Here is a 15,095-nt window from a genome sequence, read left to right as displayed (position 1 = left end):
TATGCCACTTGCCCAAGTCATTTCTTCCTTGTTCTTCACTATGACAGCTTCTGTTAATGAGTTCTCAAGCTCCTCTGTGAGCAAGCATTGGCTTCGGGGGAGTGAATCTGAATACCCCTTTGAGCAGACCTGGAACTTTCCAGGTACCTGAGCAGTCACCCATCTTCTGGTTGCAATTGCAGTCATCTCAGAGCTCAGCTGGGGGAGCTCTTGGACTTCAGTGCTGAAATTCCAGTGGTGCAGCCTGGCTTTACTCAAAGATGGCTAAAATGTTAGTTCTGTTTTTCTGGCACCACCTCTGTGGAAATTTCCCAGCTTCCTTCATCCTTTTTATAGACTCTTTGACTCTGACAGTGATCATCTTAGAAGCACCTCGGGGAACAGCAGGAGTGTGGAGAGTTACGAAGTCTACCAGTTTGGGGTTGAGCTCTAAAATAAGAGGCAGAGTTATTGTTTGGCTGTCAGAGATATTTATATAGTGAAACCAAGGACTCTGTATATTGGTAGCATTCTGCTTCAAAATTGTCTGTTAAAAAACATAACTCTTTCTTCATGTCTCTCAAATTATCTTAGGCTACTTTAGTCCAGACTGTGCAACCAAAGCCCTGCTTTGTAAGGTAGCGTGTAGGAGTGGTGAGAAGCCACCAGCTCTGTTTCCTTGTGAAAGCAAGGTGAGAAGGGAATTGAGCTGATTGAGGTTGTCTCCCAGAGCTCATTCAAGGGGCTTCTGCAAGAAATCTCTATTTTTCTTTGCCGCTGAAGAGGTGGAGTACCTTCTCAGGGAGGTCTGGATCATATGTTCAGACCATAAGAAGCCACCTCGGTGGACACAGATAAGCTGAGAAAGGAATGTGTCTCATGGGTCAGGGAGGATAGTTACTGAAACAGGGACTGTTGCCATTACAGTTAAAACAAGTGTCTGTGGCTCAACAACTGAAGATGGCTTCTTTTTTGCAACCTAATGAGCATCTGCTTGGTCATAGAACTCCTTGATTAATGTGTGTCTCTGTCACTGCGGAGGAGTCCTGCTGCCAACACTTTATTGTACTGTTTCTTTCCATAAGCAGAGTAGAACAGGCTGCAGCAATATGAGTTGTCTACACAGAGTTGTGTCACCGGGGATGGTTTAAAAATTGTTCAGCGCTAAGTGAAGTACTTGAGCAGTAAAGGGTCATCCAGTGGTGAGGGAGAGGAAAGAGGGTAATGGAAGACAGCTTTTTTCCTGCTTCCAGTCTCATTAAATGATGTATCTGTGCCTGTAGATTGCAATGCAATTATTTCTTAAATTCTGTCTTGTACCAGGAAGAATGAGCACTCTTAGATGTCTTTAGCCATAATGATCCCTGCTGCTGCAGGTACCCGTACTGCCCCTTTTGGATTATACTTGCCTCATATAGAAGATCATCATCTTTTCGGATGCGCCATTGCTCAGGCGTATGCATCTGATCTGCAATGTAGTCACACTGCTGTTGTTTTTAACCGGAAAATCAGTCCAACAGGCTGGAGAGGTAGCATGGAAGGTGTGGGCACTTTCCACCAAACCTCCCAGGAATTCGGAGCTGTTGTGTAGCTTCATGTTAAGCTTCTCAGGCAGGGAGCTGCTGGATTGAGTCTCTTGCTTGCTTGTTTCTCAAATTACAATAAAATGTCCCTTTCCTGTTAGTAGTTTAATTACAACCTTTTCATAGTCTGTCTTCAGGTTTTTTCAAAAGTTTGAATGTATTTCATTTTTCAGTCCTATATTAAACCTCTTCTGGTAAGAGTTTTTACTGTATCAATTATACATATTATGTATAATTACCTTATACATTCATATGCTGAGATCTAAAATAGAGCATATTGTCAAACGATGCTAACAGAAGACTGATTTTTATAATGCAGAAGCAACAAAACTGAATGCCAAGGCTCATACTTCATGGTTATTATGGCATTTTATTGAGGAACGTATGCATTTCAGCCTTTGCAATTTCAAAAGCGTATTTTTAAACTCCACCATCACTTCGTTTTGTGTCTATAAAAATGTGCAGTACCTATCTTGAGGGCTTCCTATAGTAGGGAAGTGCCGAAGGAGACTTTAAATCTTGGTAATGTGAATTTGATGGATACACTTTGGAGGTGTAACGTCTCTATCTTGTTTTGTCAACACTGTAACACCCGATTGGATAATGTTATTTTTCTCAGATATTTTGTGACTGATCTTGCTCTGTAGTAACAATATTTAATATACCTTCTGTAAGTACTAAAGAGATGTTACACTGTATTTTCTCTTGGAAACCCTAGGTGTTAAATCAGAGTGACACTGAGGGCAGTAATTGATTTTATAAAATGACCCAATTTTCTTATCGTGATGGATGCTTAATCCCCTTTAATTAAAATACGGAGCTAGCTTTAGCTTTTAAGTTATATGGTCTCCTCTCCAAAACATTCCCTTGCTGAAAGTGGATCATGCCTAATCTGTTTGACTTTGATATCACAAAGTACACTTTATGCCAGAGCAGCAGTTTATGTGGAATTAAGGACAAATTACCAAATTAATTTTAAAATAGAATGGTTAGTTGAAAGCAGTGGTCACAGATAGAATTACATTAAAAAAAAAAAAAAAACCAAAACACTTGGAATTCTGTCTTGTGAAAGTATTAAGACTGCTTACTTGAAAATATATAATGTTACCTGAAGACTTTGTTGGTTAAAGTATTTTAGGATTTCTGCCTTCTTTCCTCCAGGTGTCTAGCAAGGTTCCCTGTGTAGGGTAAGTCTGTCTGTTGGAATCAAGGAAAACAAGTCCATGGGAGGACTTGCTTGTAACATCTACAATTTAATAAATCTGTAATATCTGTTACTGATGCCACTATCAATAGGGAAACCTCACATTTTCCAGCAGTGTTATGATGGGGAGCTTTAAAGCAAGACATGATTGTTCCCCTGGGAGAGGATTGTAAAAGGAGCCCTCTCTATTCTTGGCTAAAAGCATATACTAAAGCAGCTGCAGATATGCAAGTGCTGAGGATCTCACTGCTGATGTTATTTTTCATTGTTTTCTTAGGGAGCATTGCAGCTGTCTTAGTCAGAACTCTCGTCCTATTCTCCCCCCAGGGTAGAAAATTTAATAATCCCTGGAAAACACTCTTGGAGAAAGAAAATGACCTAATGCAGTCATGGAGCTTAACTCTTCCAGCTTCTCTCCTTCTTCTTTTTCAGTGCAGGATGCTGGGTCCTTATCCCCTTTTCCCCCGCGTGTTATTCTGCACCATCCCTCTGCTTTAACACACTCTCACATATGTTGCAGTTTGTTGCGAGCTTGATGTAATCTCATTTAAAGCAGCTGGGTTTAATGTTTTGATACTGAATTGTATGGCAGCAGGGGGGAAGGGCACTTGTCCCTTGCATCATTTATTGCCTTCTAACCATTACATTCCCTTAGGGGGCCCTTGTGTGAGGTGGTTGAATTGCTGAATTGATCAGATGTGATTATAAGTCTTGATTATTGGGATCTCAGTAGCCCTTGCACCCTGGAGATCTTGTGAGTTTCTTAAAGCTAGATTAGCTGGAATCACATATGTGTTTTGCCCTTAAGGGAACTGAGGACTCTGAATTTGTTACACTACGACTTTTCATTTTGCTTCATACAGAGAATTTTTTTTTTTTCTGAGTTTTACTTTTCCTATTTCTTGGCATTAGGAAATTCAGAAGATTCTGCAGTCTTTCCTCTCTTGATCCCCAAGGTCTGCATCAGCCTTCCATGTGAAGTGTGTAAGGTTGCCTTGCTCTTCAGTATGTGTGCACGTTTGCTGTTTGTGTGTTCCACACCTGGCAGTAGAGATTTATAGGCTTTTGGAGTGGAGTGGGGGAAAAAAGAGGGGCGGGGGAAGGCCATTTGACTGTCATGGGCTCCTTGCAGCTCACAAATTTCCTTCCTGATTCTGCTATCCTGTGTAATCAGTTTTACAGCTCTGCAGTTTTGGATGGAGAAAGAGTAGAATTTATGGTGATGGTTGATGTATAGGTTAACTGCACCACCATTTACTCTCAGGCAGATTTGGCAAACCAAGACCCTTTTCTGTTGATAAAAGGGATAGAGGAAGGAACAGTGATATTCATTAAAAGAAATAAAAGGAAAGTGAGATAAAGTATGGCTAGCCAGAAGAGATTTTCACTCTCCTACCTCTTCCAAATCTGTTAGGTGAAAACCACTTTGGAACCGGCTTTCTGCATTGAGAATCCATGTGCATGTTGATTTGCTCTGAGATTCGTGAAAGGAATGGTATATTGAGATGCAGAGTTGCATCCCCCTGTAATTCACTGATAAATGAGAGCAGTGCAGCAGTGAGTTATTAATACAGCCTTTCAAGCTTCATATACCACAGTCATTAGTTAATCAATACAAACCACACTATAATACTAATATTCAAATGAGCCTTCCTCCAGGCAGCCCTCAGGTCTGAGCAGTACTGTTCGTCCTGGAGGTGGTGCTGTGGGTGAAGGATGATGTAAATCTGATTAGAAAGGGAATGATGCTAGCTGATAGTCTGCTTTAAAAATCCGAGGGATCGACATATTGTACAGAGACTAAATCTTGGGCGACTGGAGTGGTTTTAATGTGGTTAAGTCATCAAGCTAAACTATATGAAGAGTTATGAGCTCTAACTTGTGTTATGTGGATTATTTTCCCAATCAGGTGCCTGCAATTGGAATAGTGGAGATTTTTCTTTTTAATAGGCTTAGATTTTTGTTGTGTTTTATTATGCTGTTGTAGACAGATTATTAAAAGATAATTTTTCTGATGCAGAGGAGGCACGGTATTCTGGGGAGGTAGGATTTGCGTATTGCAATTTCTTCTTTCACCCTTATCTAACTTTGAGAGAAAATGCCAGGAAGGTCAAGCCAGACTCTTGGACTGATGTGATCAACTATGGAACTCGTCTGAGGAGGAACTGTTGCTCTGTCAGAATGGATGAAATGACCTCAGCCCGCCAGTGGCTGCTCGGACCCATTTGGTCTCCCTCCTTTTGCTCAGCTCTGTGCTGTATATCTACTCCCCCCTCCAAAGTCCTCTGCTCCTTCTGTTTCTTATTCTTACCTAAATTCACTGCAGAAGACATGCTATTAGTACATACTTTGCTGCCATTTCAGTTTTCAGTCTGTGGATTTTATGTCCACCTTTACTGGGCCTGTTTAGTTAGTTTGTTGAAATTGCAAACACTTAAAGGTTGGGGTTTGTCTGTGAGATGTTAACCTCGCGAAGTGGAGGTCTCCCCATCTTATGGTTTGTCCATGTACCTGTCCATAATGATCTTGGAGGGTGGTAATGCTGATCTGTGACCACATCCTCCTTTTTACCCCACTGTCTTCAAGTGGGCTCCTACTCCACTGACACAGTGTTTAATGCATGTACTGCTGTTTCCGCCAGCACTAATAATTCATCACAGCTCAGTAGTCCCAGTCTGGATTGAGAGAAGCATGTCTTTGATCCAAGAAAGCTCTTGCTGCAACTCATTCTTGCGTTTTGAAAGTGTCTGCTCAAAGCTCAGGCCTGATTTGAAATGAAGATCTATGGAAGTCTGACAGGATCACAGATTGGTTTTAATAACTGAGGCTTTTGAACAGTGCACTCTGCCACCGAGACAAGATGGGAGGGAGATGTGCTTCCATGCTTCATATAACTCTTTCAGCCTGATCTGACTTGGGCCCTGTGGGAGAATGAGCTTGCAAATTCTGGCTTGGCGTGGCACTGAAAGCAGGGGTTGGAAAGACCAGAAGGAACCAACAGTGGTACTGCAGAACTTTGTCTTTATTCACATCTTGTTAACACGTTGGCAGAAATCAGTGGGGATTTTTTCTTTACTCAGCAGAGAAAATTGACATTGGGTGATGCCAAGTGCAGTACAAGTGTAGTTTAAAATAACAGAAGCCTATAGTAATGGCAGTACTTAAATAGCACTCTGCTATTGTCTGAGTGCTGTGCAACTGTTAACTAGTTAATGTTCTAAGTAATATATATGCTGGGTCTCTATCTACTTCCTTTCTAACTGGCCAATCAACATGACCAAGGCGATCGAGTAGAAGAAATAAAGGAAACTTTACAAACTGTGTCATTGATCTTTATCAAATCTTAGCTGTAACACTTCCAGCTTTGATGCTGACAAGAGCATAGGTACCAGCTTCAAAGCAGTAGCTATAGTTTGAAACAATGCAGCTTGATGAATGAGGAGCATTAAACCTTTGGAATGTTTTTTTTTCTTCAAAAAAGAAAAGTGTGTGTGTGTGTAGAGGCAATGCACCTCCAGAACAAGCAGTTTCCTAATTCAAAAATATATTTTGTTACTAGTGAGCAGATTCCTTTTGTTTTGCTTTAGGCAATTATCCGTATTTTTTCTCTAAAGCAGTAAGCAGGAGTATACATGTGTGCCCATGTCCAGTAAAGGAGGCAGCTCTCACAGGCCAGTTGGTGCAAGGTAGGAAAATCTGTGATATCTTCCCTGGTTACCTTTTTTCTTCTCATTTCTTGAGTTGCAATGGGGTATTTTTTTTTAGAATGTAAGGTCTTCGAAGCATAGCCTTCGCTTTTCTTTATATTTGTACAGTATCTGCTATGAAAAGCAACCATTAATTAATAATCTGATTGCCAGTTTTGGGAAATAAATCTGATGTGAACAGGTTCTTCAAAACAAATAATGGAGAATGGCAAGGGGGTGAATATTGTAGTCATTCATCTCTGTTGAATTGTATACTAATTATCTTCTTGGCCAAACTGAATGAATAAATGATTTCATAATGTTTTTCCCCAAACACCTTTTCTTAGTAAAATACCCCCTCATTCACTGCATGCAGAAGCAGACTATGGGTTTATTTTGTACGTGTGGAAGGAGAGTCACTCCAACGTGATTTGTAATTTTCTGCTTTGTGCCTGGCATTTGTTGCTGTGAAGCTAACTGGACTGGTACACTGACAGTCTTTCCAAGAGCAGATGGTTGTTCATATTAAACTCTCTGTTTTAAAATAGTATTTAAAAATTGCATTTGAGTTCTGGAAAAATCTCCTTTTTTGCATTCATTGAGTTTTCAGTTAGTGAAACACTGAAAGTAGCTAATTGCTCAGTTTTGTGCAAATCTTTTAGTTGCCAGTTCAGATGCAATTCTTGAAAATTCATACTGCTTTAAAAATCAGAATTTATAAAAATTGCTGGTTAATGTCACTTCTTGAAACTAATGCCTCTTTAATCCTATTTCTAGCTCATGGCAACTTTAAGGGTTAAAGAGTCTTTGATCAGTATGTGATTGGCACAAGTTAGGTTTGACTCTAATCTTCCAACAGCCAATCCATAAGGATTTGATCCCAACTCCAGAGTGGCCTGAGATATTCTGCCCATCCTTACTGGAAGACAAATGGAGAGTTTGCAATTGCACAAGCTTTAGGTTCTTAAGGGAAGGAGGAAGTTTCTCATCTTGCTTACTGTTCTGTTAGCAGCAAAATTGCTTGCCATTTTTTCCTATTGTGCTCGGCAATGGCGTTGATAATTAGGCAGCTATGTGCATTGAAAAGAGATCTTATCGAGTGAAATAGGCACTGTGGTCTAAGTGCTGAGAATGCTTATTGTTACCCAGGCCCTTTCTGAGCAGGTTTTGTCCCGATTTTCTTCCTGTGCTGGTTCCCAAAGGATTGTATTTGAGCAGCTGTCTGCAGAGCTCATTTTTCTCCGAGCTTTAGAAGACAGGTTGATTTGGTGTGTTTGTGTGGTTGTAATCTTGTTCTGTCATTACCTATTTACTCCTTATTATGGCTTTTTGAGCAGATACTCCCCAGCCTCTGTGTTTATCTTTCTCCCTATGTGTATTTCAATAAAAATGTCATTATTTGAAATCATTGACACCGCTGGTTAGAGATACTGAATTCCATCATCTATTGTCCTGTAAAATGATCCATTAAAGATAAAACCGCAGACACTCGATAAAGGTTCATTCCTAGGAACAAGGAGCACTCTGATCCATGTGCGATCTTATCTCCAGAGCTCGTGTTTGCAGTCTTGATGTAAAGGAGCCACAACAGAAGGGGACAGACAAGGGAGGCCAGAGATTTTCATTTCCAAACGGTGATCTTGAGAAGGGAAACTGGATACTTACAGAAAATTCACGGTGGGGTAACCTCAGATATTGATGAGGAGAAGGAGAAAGGGCGATGATTTCCTTGTTTTAACAAACTGGGAGGGACAGAGGGATGAAGGGAGGTTAAACATGGAGGAAAGCAAAGGTGAGGAAGAGCGGTGACTATGAAAGGGAGGGACGGCAGTGCTGGTGACGAAGAAGCAATCCATTCTTCTTTTTGAAGTGCCCTTTTTTTACATAGAGGCTGCAAACCAGCTTAAAAATAGTGTGAAAAACCCCCCAACTTTTGTTGCTCTGAGCTTTACTTTGACACTACTAGGAGATGTAGTATTATAAATACTTCACCTTGTAGAAAAATTAGGCCTTTGAAGCAGGATGTGAACTTTGCAAAATTACTGTATGTAGTGGTGGTTCTTAATAGCTTCTATTGCATAATAAATATTCTTGATAGACTAAGGGGTTTTCTTTGGAGGCATTGCTGATGTCATGAGGGCTAAAGAAGTTGAAGGCCAGGGTTCAGATTGTGCATTTATGGACACACTTTGTCTTACAGAGATTGAAATAATAGCTTTTTATTCTGCTTGTCACCACTGAGAGTAGGTTGGCATTTGAATCTTCAAAGGGTCAATATTCTTGGCACAACTAAATCTGCTTTGAAGACAGATAACTAACCCCAGCTTGACACATGGTCTTAAGCATTTTAAATATGCTGTTTTCTTTTTGTTCCTGTTCCTTATTTCAGTAATTATAGCATGTTAGAGTGTGTGGGGCCTGTTTGGCCAGACCTTGTGCAGACACTGTGAAATTAATTTTCTTACCTTCTCACATGAATCGGACTGAAGTGACATTTTTGAAGCCTTGTGGTTGAACCTCCTCCTGCCCATGGTGCCCAGTCTCTACTAGAGAATGGGTGCCTGAGATTTAGTATCTAATCACTGCTTAATTGCTCTGTGTTGGTGCAAGGGGAGGCTGATCTGTAATGAGGTGGCAAGGCAAGGTGTTGTAACTATTGAAAACTCTGGATGTGTGTGTGACAACTGTAGCAGGAAAGGTCTTGGAAGCTTTGGAGAAAGGTTAAACCTAAGGGACAGGGTGGTCTGGTCCTCTGCCAAAGCTAACGATAGCTTCAGGTGAGAACAATTCTTCTTAAACAGAGAGAAACCTGTGCAGAGGGTGTGAGCAGGCTGAGGGTTGCCTTTGTTATGGATAAAGTTCTTAATAGTTTTCAGTGGCCAAGAAGAAAACAAAATTGAATTGCACCACCTTTGAAGAAGCAGTGGTGAGGACAGAATCTGAGCTAGACTAGAAAGTCCCTGCAGGGCACCTGAAGCTAGAAGCTGTCCCTGCCGTGGTGAATTCCCTGTTATGTCATCCCTTAATGGCTTCTAAACTGGTCCTTGTATCCCAGCATGGTCTGTCTGCTCTTTTTTACTGACACATTCACTTAATTTTTAACTCACAAGACATTTGCTTATTTATTTTCATTGTTCCTGATAATAATTCTAAGCCATTAGAGGGGAAAATTGTATTCAAAAATGCTGTTTCACACTTTATTTGTTTGATGATTTAGAGCGATAGAAAATAGCACATTTGCTGGCTTTTATAGTCTGATAATTATCCGCATCCATCAAGCCATTCCAGGGGAATAAACAAAACACCAAGAAAATTACACGATTAATGACATCCTTTATGGCAAGTAGGAAGGATCTTTCTGTTGTGTTAAGCATAAAAAGGGGACTGTCCAGTTAAACCTATGTTAACAAAAGCAAACTACCACTGTAGGGAAATGATTGTCTAATACATCTGTAGCTTTGGCGTAAATCCTTTCTGGACCTGTTATCCTGGTGTCTGGTAATTACAGTCAGAATCAGTTTTGCAGGATACTCAAGAACTCAAAAAATTTCAGGGAAATAGAAATCAGAGATGCTGGAATTAGGTTTCGTGAAACTAGTTTGGAAGCTGAAAGTCTTTCACGTAGAACAGTAAGTTCCGTACCTGTAGAAGTGATACTTAATCCATTTCAGGGACCTTCTCATGTTTTGGTAGAAAATGTAGAAAAAAGTAATTTAAAAGGATCAGTATATTACTTTCAGATTGTTGACTTCGGGGTAAGATGACATTTGAGTCATATAGCTATAACTTTTTTTATCTTGAGATTATTTTTTTTTTCCCCTGTTCTGTAAATCTTGTGTTCCCTGGCGGAGCAGCAGGACGTTATTCATGCTGTAATCTGACAAATTGCTGACTGGCAGGTTTTCAGGTTACACTTGGTCCTTTGTCTTGGTCAGCCACTGCAAGGCTGACCCTTGGAAGTACGTACTTAAGACATTAGTCTCTTGGTTTGTTTGCAAGCCCAGTTTCTTGGAAGTTTAATATATCTTAAAACAGTTGCTGGCTTAGCACTTTTTACTTGACTTTACTTTTTTTGGGGAATCGGTTGAACCAGAAGGGACATATTCTGCACTTGTAGCAGTGTCTCAAGGTCAGCATTTTCGGCACTGTTGTGTTTTCTGTTGGCTGTTGCAGATGTTTTCTCTGAAGCAGAAGTAATCTTTAAAAGGATGGTTCTTAAGGGCTGTTAAAATACTCATGCTGCCACTATCACTTCTCTTTAGTTCAGGTTGTTTGGAGCAATGGAAAGTCCTTGCTCTATTTTTGCTGTGGTTAAAAAGAAGTGTCTGCTTGAGGCTGGATCAGTTAGTCCTGCTCTGTACCTAATTCAGTCTTGCCCAGGCAGAGAGATTTCATGAAAGTGCTTTTGTCAACGGGGGTGAAGCATCAGGCAGTTCTCAGTCTGATAGTCTCGACACAGCCCAGTTCATGGATACTGTAGTCTATTTTGGCCAATTGATATAAAAGTGGTATTTTGCTTGTTTTGAGTTTTTTTTCTTCTATTTCCTCATCTCTGTGGAATGCATGTATGCTGTGATCTGAATAAGACAGAGAAGGAAAGTGGTTTTATATGTGTTTGGATTTCCCCCCCACCCCTAAGATTTTGATAGGGTGGAGGTTTTTTTGGTGTTTTTTTCGAGGAAACCTAATACATTTAGTATTTGGACTGGAGTACTAAAGGAAAATAACCATACTATTTCATGAAAAAAAAAAATCTTAATGTATTCATAGTCATGCATATAGAAAAGGAAATTATTGGCTATGCTTTACCATGCATAATCTTGTCAGTTGTTTCTGGAATTAAAGACGTTTCACTGTTGATCTGAGCCCCAGCCTGTGGGTACAAGAGGGATGGTAACAAATTGTACTGAATGACAGTGTTTTGTCAGTTCCCTCTGTCAAGGATTTTTGTCCCCAATGGGTGCCTGGCCGTTTTTCATAGTGAAAGCAGGAGGATGGTACCATAAGGTCGCACACAAAAGCCAGCCCTTCGTGGATGTTTATGTGCTCAATAACAGTACTCCTTTGATTGCAGCAATTTCTAATCGTTCCATGTCACCTCAATTGTTATTCTACCTTGTAATCAATCATTTTATGTCTAGATTGAGCTTGCTAGCTCAATCTGTGCAATACTTGCGGAAGCCTTCTGTTTCTCTTACTGGTTTTAAATAGCAGCCCAAATTCTTTTTTTATTGCCTATCTTTATGCAAATCAGTCAGATTTGTGAGTGTAACTTAAAGCAGAATTTGACCTACTTTTAATTCTCTTCTGCAGTTAATTTTTTGAATTCCTAAGAATAAATGTATAAGGATGTATAGGCTCTGCTTCCTAAAAGACTGGCCCAAACAAAAAAAGTTAATTTCTAAAATTGTAGTCAGCTATTACCAAGAGGCTGTTCTGTGGTAAGGTATTCTGATTTGTATAGTATTACATATAGTTCCTTTCTATAAGCTGGAAATTCCTCCTCTTGCTGGTTTCTACCCAAGCAAGTCCTTTTTCTTTGTCTCTCCATGGACCGTTCTCTAAAGCTCAGCTTGGCTTTTTGCAGTCTGCAGTTTCAGATAACACAATAACCATGTTCCAATGTATTAAACTTTTAACATCCTCAAGATTCAATTAATCTTATCTTTACAACTCCCAATTACAGGCACTAATTAAGTGAAGGTTGCATTGTAGACTGGGGATATTACATTAATCATCGGCAGCCTTGTAGCCATAAATTAGTTCTTTCCCAATCCTTCAGCATTTTTCCCAGAAGGAATGGAATGTCTCATTTCCCTGTTTTAAGGGACATTAATCCCACAAAGGAGCTTTGGATCGGGATTAGTTTTATCACATTTATGTAAGTGATGAATGGCCTTTGTAAAATGAAAGCTACTAGCTTTGTCCCAGACAAATGAAATTGAATTGTTTGATAATTATGCAATTTAAGGCACTGTCAAACTTTGGTCTGAGGATGTTGGGAGTCCATTGCTATATTTATTATTTTACAAGATTAGGTGCTACATAGTGCTTTCCCTTAGATTTTTTTTTTTAAGCCATCAGTTTAAATCGGCTTAATGTCTAAATCTTGAAGCATCCCATGTACGATTTCTGTCCTTGGTTATCCTTTCTAACCTGCCAGACCACAATAGGTAAATTTTGGATTTGTACAAAAGCAGTATGGGATGTGACTTTTGTCTGTTTCTCCTTACATTGTAGATAAACTTCAGACTTTAAAATTGAGAAGCTGAGCAAGGGGGCTGCCTGAAAGTCCTCTAAAATCAGATGTATTTTGAGAGAGATCCTATCATAAGTAGAGCAATACTGTTTACTTGTTGTTAAGATAGTGCCTTCACCTGTTACAATATCCTGTTTTCAGCTTGTTATAATGAGACACAATGATTTTGACATCTTTATTGGAAATAGCAAAAATAATACCTTTTTTTTATTATTCACACTGAACAAAAGTTATAGCTGGCAATAAATCTCATTCTCACAAATGTAATTTTTCAAAATTCTCTGTTACAAAAATGGTATGAGAGCCATATTTAATTTGCTGCAGTATGTAAACAATAACTTAAGAAATCCCATTGACATTATAATGTGTGTCATCATGTTAAACATGTTTAACTGTATCAAGGTATTTAGTTGCCTTGTTAAAACCTGAATGCTTAAAATCTTAGTCACCTGATCTTTGCTTCTGTTAATATTGAGGTAGTATAACTTCAAAGCAGGAAGGTAACTAACAACTTGTGGGAAGAAAACAGCTATTTGAAACTTCCGTGATTTTTGTAAATAATTGTCACAGAGAGTACTGTTTTTGCAACTATTAGAAGTTTTGTGCAGTTTTTTTTCAAGTTGCTTTTAGCGTCTTCATTACATTACCTTAATGTAATGTAATGCATTGAAGTGTTCAAAGTGCCTGTAAGAAAAGAGAAATTTCTTGTTCTTAACTTTCTGAAGTGGACTGAGCATTTAGGCAGCAGTCACGAGCTGTTACCCACGCAGGAGAGCTCAGTGGAAGCTTCTGAGTGGTAGAAATGAACAGTCTTTGTTTTTCCGTAACCTGGTGTATTATCTCTTCACACGGCAAAATTGTTTTGGAAGTGGGACTCTGGTGCTGTCTGCCAGTGATCACAGGAGAACAGTGCAATTGGGCTTGTGTGTGACTTTAGGCAGTTGATTGTTTTTCCAGTTATGTTCAATACTTCATGCTTGTGGGAAAAACCCCATTTCAATCAAATTATTTTGCATTCTTTTTTACCACTAATCTAACAAAAATGTCTTTAAATAGTGTAGAAGTTGTTCCCTATATCCTTTAGTGTTGTTTTCCTCAGAAGACTCTGCTTTTTCATTCACCTCATGAAGAAAATTATGAAATAGTTTAATCCAGTTATTTCACACTGGACAGTACAGTCCGGAATAGATATAAGGATTGACTGCTTCAGCCATTTTGAAGAATATTTACTTTTTTGAATAGAATGAAAAATATTTACACAGAGTTTCCCTTGAAAAAGTTTATCCTAATTTACTGTAGATATGCCAATATACACAGACTCTCCTTCACACCTTTAGAGCCCATCTGAAATTTCTTGTGTGTTAATCTTTAGCACAGCCTCATGGTTTTCTTTTGCAGATACCTTTGCAGTGGAAAACATGCCTGCAGTTCTATATAGTGATTTATTTCTGTTTTTTCCAGTGCTGTATCATCACTTTGTCTTCTCAGTTTTCCTTATACCTTGTGAAGTCCTGTGATGTTGTTTAAAAAAGTTGCATGTTGTATAACATGTCTAAGGACTTTTATTAAAATACTGGCTTTCTTCCAGGTATTATATGTTGCTGATACTTTACAGACGTAGAAAATTTTGGTTATATTTCCAGATATTAATTGTTAGTGTGCTGGGCTACAAGTTATTACCACACTTGTTTCTAGCTGCCTTCTCTCACTGTTGTTAGAATGATAATTTCTGTTTTTTCTTCTGTGTTAACTTTCTCCTAGGTATGCCATACCTCCAGAGCATGGCAAGAGATTGGAACGCCTGGCAAAAGGTAAGCTTTTCTTCCTTCTGTGTTTGGACAAACCATGGGTGTGTTCTGAGGGAGAACTGAAGCGTTCCAGGGGAGAATCCTACTCTTGATTTTTAAAAAGATTGATAAAGAGTTGACATTGAACTGGCTGTTACAAGTTGCTCTTGCAAGAGCTGCTTGATGATCTTGCTGCATTGGTATAAGAGCCTCAGAGTCAGAAAACTTGTCAGTGAATTCTTCCATTAGTGCAACTGTTTTTTCAAAGCCTAGGTCTTCTGACACACTGTGGCCCTAACTAAAACTGCTAGAAAAAAACCTTGACTTTTGAGACATTGAGACCAAACGCTTCCATGTCTGGGAAATGGGTTTAATAAGAGACCCATCATGCATCTCCGTGTGTAATAGGTTTGTCACAGTGAGGTGAGAACTGTTGCTCTAGTTGTGTGAAGTGCAGCCTGGGGGGATCTTCCTGGTACCCCCAGACACACATTCTGCAGAGAAAAAGACTGGCAAAAACTAGTTGTTCTTCCCACACTATAAATGTTACAGATACAGTATTAGCATTGATTACTTTCAGTCTTAAGTAGGAAAGTG

General features: G+C 39.4%; 1 protein-coding gene across 2 annotated transcripts in view; it reads left to right on the top strand.

Moving 5' to 3' along the window:
• KDM4B (lysine demethylase 4B) overlaps positions 1 to 15,095 on the top strand; it is a 92,279-nt gene that overhangs the window by 21,854 nt on the left and 55,330 nt on the right. For both annotated transcript variants that reach the window (XM_032994692.2, XM_032994691.2), the window contains exon 6: positions 14,473 to 14,522. In XM_032994692.2, the coding sequence (XP_032850583.1) occupies positions 14,473 to 14,522 (50 nt within the window). The remainder of the gene's footprint in view (positions 1 to 14,472; positions 14,523 to 15,095) is intronic.

This window comes from Tyto alba, unplaced genomic scaffold (assembly GCF_018691265.1).
Source record: "Tyto alba isolate M040663 unplaced genomic scaffold, T.alba_DEE_v4.0 Super-Scaffold_20000042, whole genome shotgun sequence".
Classification (NCBI taxonomy): domain Eukaryota; kingdom Metazoa; phylum Chordata; class Aves; order Strigiformes; family Tytonidae; genus Tyto; species Tyto alba.
Note: the sequence above shows the minus strand (reverse complement) of the source record. Positions and strands in the feature narration are given on the sequence as shown.